General features: G+C 37.6%; 1 protein-coding gene across 1 annotated transcript; it reads right to left on the reverse strand.

Moving 5' to 3' along the window:
- Window positions 1-4,413: 4,413 nt before the first annotated feature.
- LOC104993601 (olfactory receptor 6P1) lies at window positions 4,414-5,484 on the reverse strand. The gene has a single exon (XM_010846919.1). The coding sequence runs from the start codon at window positions 5,365-5,367 to the stop codon at window positions 4,414-4,416; it is 954 nt and encodes a 317-aa protein (XP_010845221.1). The 5' UTR covers window positions 5,368-5,484.
- Window positions 5,485-6,993: the final 1,509 nt, after the last annotated feature.

Consider the following 6,993-nt stretch of genomic DNA (forward strand, 5'->3'; position numbering starts at 1 on the left):
TCATTTAATTTTTTTTATCTTTAAAAAAAAGTATTTATTTTTAATTGAAGGATAATTGCTTTATAGTATTATGTTAAAAATGGATATAGGTATTTGACTGAGAAGCTAGCACACACACATAGTAATTTAGAGAAAAGTCTTCCCTCATGGTTCATATGGTAAAGAATCTGCCTGCAATGCAGGAACCTGGATTTGATCTGTGGCTTGGGAATTTCCCTTGAGAAGAGAATGGCAACCCACTCCAGTATTCTTGCCTGGAGAATTCCATGGACATAGTAGCCTGGAGGGCTACAGTCCATGGAATTGCAAAGAGTTGGACATGACTAAGTGACTAACACACACATATAAGTATGTGCTGATGTAGGTTCAAATTCTCAATTGTACTAACAAAGACTCATGATTTTCATGTATTTCTGTATCTTCAGACTCCATATATTGAGCTTTCTTCTTTATGTTTATTACCTTAGAAAGAGCTGGTGGACCTCCAGGCATTATATTCAAGTTCAACATAAAGAAAGAGGAAGCCCCAGTGCCAGCTACATTTCTTTTAAAATGAAAGCCTCCAAGGCAGAATTCCACCTACATTTTATTTGATATTGGGGTATATGATCACTCCTAACTGCCAGAAGAGATAATAAATCTAATACCTGGCAAAGAGACATGGATTCATTGTTTGAGTTCAGCATGTTTTCAGCTGAAAAAAAATCAAGTTGAAAAATAAACTATCTACACTAATTATTGCACTGTAGTAATCTCACTCTGTAGGAAAAAAAAAAAAACAAAAACAGGAGGGTCATCTTCCTATCAAGAAAGAATGTGACATGACAAGAGTCATACAAAGAGGATATTATCAGTTGACATTCTCTAGCTCTTCCCTTTTAATATGCAGACAAATATGTATGAGTATCTAGACAAAATCGAAGACCAAAATAATTGAGGGGAAAAATGTTCTATGTGTAATATCCTAACAAAGAGTTGTCATGTGTTCTGATCATTTGAAAAGGAGCATGAACTTCAACCTAATGACAGGTGTGACTCAACCTAATGACAGCTTGGCATAATTTTAAATTAGATAATTGGAAATGCTAAACTTATTACCATCTACACACAATTACCCAAGGATGTTTGCAGCTTTGCTTTCCACTTATGTCCTAGAGAACAAAGTCAATCTGCCAATCTCCATTTGAATGAGTGAATGTGAGGCATGGTTAGTATTTAGAATAGGCACATCTGTTAGAAAGCATATAATCAAATTGTTAATGAAAATAAACATGAGGGCTTAGCATTTATTTTTCCAATTTTTATTTTTGAGAAATAATTGTCATATATCAGGGGCTTAACATTAACTGAGTGCTCACTGTGAGCTATTCATAAACCAGACCTTCTTAGGATTTACCAATCAAACTTACACACTACAAAAGGTCACACTTGGCAACAATTTTATTGGAGAACTATAGGATAAAAACACAGCATGGCAGCATGACAGACTGAGGGATTTCTCTTATGTGGAAGGAGTGCTGAAAGCAGACAAGGGGCTAATCTGGATGCAAAGTCATACCACAGGTGTGAGGACATGCAATTCACACAAAAGGGTGCTTGAGTCAGCTTGACTTCGACTCCTCAAGGTGCACAAGAGCAATTATCTCTTATAACAGTTTCCTGGGCAGCCAGACTTTCCTGCAAAAGGCATGCCAAGTTATAAAAATTGTTGCTATTCAGCCACTCAGTCGTGTCCAACTCTTCGCAGCCCCATGGACTGCAGCACACCAGGCTTCCCTGTATTTCACCATCTCCCAGAACTTGTTCAAACTCATGTTCATTGAGTCAGTGATGCCATCCAATCATGTCATCTTTTGTCATTCCTTTCTCCTCCTGTCTTCAGTCTTTCTCAGCATCATGAACCTATGACCACTGGATATTTATAATACTTTCATATTCTCCCAGTCTAGAAGACTTTTACTAATCAAGATATTTGTATCATGTTTCTTAGCAATATTTAGTAAGCTTCCAACAGACGGGAACTATAAAGTAAACCCAAAGTGAATCATTTCACAATATATATAGCCAATATAGTGCTAGTTGCTCAGTCGTGTCCAACTCTTTGTGACCCCATGGCTTGTCCATGGAGTTTTCCAGCCAAAAATACTGGAGTGAGTATCCATTCCCTTCTCCAGTGGATCTTCCTGATATAGGGATAGAACCCTCATCTCCTGCATTGCAGGCAGATTCTTTACTATCTGAGCCACCAGGGAAACCCTTCACAATATGTATATGTATATCAAATCATCACACTGCACTCTTTAAATATCTTATAATTTTATTTTTTTTCAATTCTATTATCAATAAATCTGGAGAAGAAAGAAAATAATCCAAGGTAAAATTTATCTACAAAGAGAAAAGATTTTATAATCCTACTGTCACATACAATTAATTTAATATTCACAACATGCATATGAGGTAGATGGGTAACTTGCATTATGAGGGACATGTTAAGGGTAAAACCAGAATTATACCAAATTTCTTGTCTCTAGGGGTGGAATCCTTAACCATAAAATTATGCTTTCCATAACTGTATGAAACAAAAAGATAATGTACTGAATGTGAGGTAAATTAAGCCAATTTCAAGGATGTTTTTTAATTCTTATGTATTTTTTAAAATTTTTGATTTGGTCCAGCTTATCTATTGTTTAATTGCTTATTCTTTTGGTGTCATATGTAAAAATCCATTGTCTATGCCCAAAGATTTGCTTCTATTTTTTTTTTTTTTTTTTAACTATGCCATATTTCCCAACAAGGGATCTAACCCACAACCCCTGCATTGGCAGCCCAGGGTCTTAAATACTGGACTACAGGGGAAGTCCCTCAAGGATGTTTCTTTAAAAGGCTATTCAGAAACTTAATGACAGTAAAGCAGCTTATACTTTTAAATGTCAGATTTGTTATTTTGGAGTTATGTTATTTTAGATGTTAGAAAACCTAAACTAATTATTGATCAAACAGTTTTTTTTTTTTTAATGGACAATTATCTTATTTCCCAAAGCCCAGTTCAGAATAAGCAAATGTCCACTGAGAGACAATTTCTGTTTATGAGTATCTATTCAATAGCATTTTTTGTTCTTTTACATATCCCACTCACAGAAACATTGACTTCAGTTCTAATGTGCAGAAATTAGCTTGAAACTGGAATTACTTTCTAAGTAATGCAAGCTAGTTTCCAAAAGTAAAGAGAACTTAGAAGACTGTCTAACATTCTGATTTTGAACTTGAAGCATACCACTCACTGCAGAGATGTCTCTTGTTCCCCACTCTTGCCTCTTTATTAAGACATTTTCTGTTCCTGTAGTCATTTGCCCCCAGTGGCAAAATGTAAAATATTTGGCAGCTGATATAACTCAGGCAGCAGCTAGTTGAAACAGAAGTTGGCCATAGTGCTGGAGAAGATTCAAAGGGGAAGGTACATGAAAGTTCTCTAATGCGTTTGATCTCCTAACCAACACTCATTAGGTCAATAAGCTGTGTATTACTCTTCAGTTAACATGAAGGAGATGCAGATAACTATTTAGCCATATTAATTGTTGCACACATGGCTGAATACCAGTGCTGCATTTTCTTCCTCCTTTGACTTGCAGTGGGTATAAGACTTATAGAGATAAGGAGTATGCATTAGGTGACATTAGTTTCAGTTTGGGGGGGTTAATTATACTTCTGTGATTCTCACAGAATTAAGATCTGAGAATTTGAATCCTTGAAACTGCTACAACAATTTCTACATCATTTTGTCTTGACATATGCATCAGCAAGTCCCTTTTATTACCTATTTTCTCACTTGCAAAATAATAGCCTTGGTCTAGAGTAAAGAATCTCAAACTGGCTGTGAAATAAGACTTCTTAAGAAGTTGAAAATTACGCATGTCAGGGTTGCAAACAAGGCATGTGTGCTAAGTCACTTCAGTTGTGTTCAGCTCTTTGCGACCCCATGGACTGTACCACACCAGACTCATGTGGCCATTGGATTTTCAAGGCAAGAACACTGGAGTGGTTTGTCATGCTCTCCTCCAGGGGATCTTACCTACCCAGGTATCAAACCCACGTCTCTTATGTCTCCTGCATTGGCAGGTGGGTTCTTTACCCAATAGGCAAACAATGCATACTCTATCAGATTTTCCACAGATTTTTCTGGGAATATGCATTTTAACAACCCCCCAGAGATTCTATAACCATTTCAATCTTAGTTTGGAAACTCTTGTATATGATCAATGATTCACAATTTTTTGTTTGTATCAAGAAGTTTCCTGACACTATTTAAAGAAGCAGGGTGCTAACTGATATTTTGGTTCTGTTAAGTCTATTTTATGATTTTTTGATATGTCACTATTAGGATACTGTTCCTTTTTTGCCAGGTTTTATTGTACATCAATCTGGGATATCCCTGGAACAGGGGCATCTATCCAGCACTGTCTTTCTGAGGGCATCCTTAACTTCCTTGTTCCTCAGGCAGTAAATGGCTGGATTAAGAAATGGTACAATGACAGTATAGAGCACAGAGATGACCTTGTTGTGGTTGAAGGTGTACATGGCCCGGGGCCGTGCATAGGTAAAGAGAGTAGAGGAGTAGTAGATAACAACCACTGCCAGGTGAGAAGCACACGTGGAAAAGGCTTTGTGACGTCCCTGGGCAGTAGGAATCCTCAGGATAGTGGCAATTATGGCGGCATATGATGAAACCACAGCCATTAGAGGGAGCAGAATCATCACCAGGGCCAAGAGGAAGTCTACTAGTTCTGCTTGTTCCTTGTTAGAGCAGGTGAGGTTAAGTAGTGGAGAGATATCACAGAAAAAGTAGTTGATGATATTGGACCCGCAGTATGACAATCTGGAAATGAACAGAAGCTTCATCATGGAGCTGAAGAAGCCACTACCCCAAGAGGAAGCAGCAAGGCGAGTGGCCATACTGAAGGGCATTAGACTAGGATAACGGAGAGGTTCACAGATGGCTAGGTAGCGGTCATAGGCCATGACTGCCAACAGGACACATTCGGTGCAAGCTAAGGCAATGAAGAAATAGAGTTGGGTCATACAACCTACATAGGAGACTCTATGCTCCTGGGTAAGAAAGGCCCCCAAGAGTCGGGGAACAGTGACATTGATATACCATAGCTCCAGGAAGGAGAGATGTCCAAGGAAAAAGAACATTGGACGATGAAGGCTTGGAGTGAGCCAGATGGTGGAAACAATGAGTGCATTCTCCAACAATGTCAACAAAAAAATTACAAGGAAGAGTGCAAAGAGGAGCAGCTGAAGGGGTGGGGAGGTAGGGAAGTCCACCAAAACAAACTCTACTGTGTGGTCTCCACTCAAATTTCTCATGATCTCTGTCCACTTGATTGCCTGAAAAAGTAACAGGAAGAGCAAGATGATGAAAGACAAATAGATCAAACTGCTGACACCCCCAGATTACAACCTTCTGAAGATACTCAACAGTATATTATCAATTATTTTGTTCCATTTTGTACATCATTTTGTTCCATCCCTTTCCTGTATCACCTCCCACCTCCAGGGAAAAATTCTTAGACTTAATTATTGTTACTCAATAGCTTAGCAATTATAACAACACTGGGTATTTGATAAATTTTTGCTGAGTGGTTTCAAAACAAGTCTTAGTATTTCAGTATTTATTTTCTTATTTATGATATGTTCTTTTTTTACTTTCCACAAACTTCTAACCCTCATAGAATCTTTACTCAATACTTGTTTATGGAATGGATAAAAGAAAGAATGATAGAAAGATGGAGCTTGAGGGCTTATCTCTCAAGGGAAATTGAACTAAGAAGTAGCTCAGGGACATTACTTGAGCTATAGTTCAAGGCAGTATTGGAGAAGGGTGGTTGGTTTGGGAACTGTTTTTTCATAGTTGGAGAAATAATTCAGTATAAAAGAGAAAATGGAATTCTGTACCAGAAAAAGAAGTAATTTTTTTCATTCATTTTGCAAGATTTTTAGGTACATTTTCTGTGCTAGAATTGTATTTCTCATTCCCAGGTGATGGGTTGAAAATAGATCACAAAAAGCTATCCATGTTCTAATTCCTGGAACCTGTAAATGTGACATCTTTGAGAAAGTCTTTGCAGATGTGCTTAAATTAAAGATATTGACGTAGGAGATTATCCTGGATCATCCCGATAAAACTTAAATGCAATTTCAAGTGTCCTTATAACAGAGAGGCAGAGGGAAATTTGAAATAGATGCACAAAGGAGAAGGCAATATGAAGATGGAAAATAGAGAGTTTTAAAGATTCCAACCTTCAGCCTTGACAACTGCAGTGATGTGGCCATGAAACAAAGAATGCCAGCAGTGCCAGAGACAAAGGAGGTAAAGAATAGACTTTTGCTAGTGTCTTGTGGAAAGTATGTCCCTGACAATACCTTGAACTTGGCCACGTGGCATTGATTTCAGAATTCTCACCTCCAGAACTGTAAGAGCATAAATTTCTATTGTTTTAAGCCAGCTAATTTGTGGTAAATTTGTACAGCAGTCACAGAAAACAGATACAGCTCTTAAGGTGTGAAAGTGAAAAAGGCATTCCTATGCCTCCTAATCATCCATCTGTGCTTTTGCAATCTCCTATCAATATTGCCAGTGACCTGGCATTCGAGATTGGATCACATTAGATGTCATCAAGCATTTTCATTTTTGGTATAACTTAAGCACTTGTAAAGGCAAAGGAGAAAAGGAATGATATATCACATCTGAATACAGAATTTCAAAGAGTAGCAAGGAGATATGACAAAGCCTTCCTAAGTGATCAATGTGAAGAAATAGAAGAAAATGATACAATGGGAGAGAATAGAGATCCCTTCAAGAAAATTAGAGATACCAAGGGAACATTTCATGCAAAGATGGGTACAATAAAGAACAGAAAATGTATGGACAGAGGCAGAAGATATTAAGAAAGGTGGCAGGAATACACAAAAGAACTATACATAAAAGGTCAT

Source organism: Bison bison, unplaced genomic scaffold (genome assembly GCF_000754665.1).
Source record: "Bison bison bison isolate TAMUID 2011002044 unplaced genomic scaffold, Bison_UMD1.0 scf7180017864240, whole genome shotgun sequence".
NCBI classification, from domain to species: Eukaryota; Metazoa; Chordata; class Mammalia; order Artiodactyla; family Bovidae; genus Bison; species Bison bison.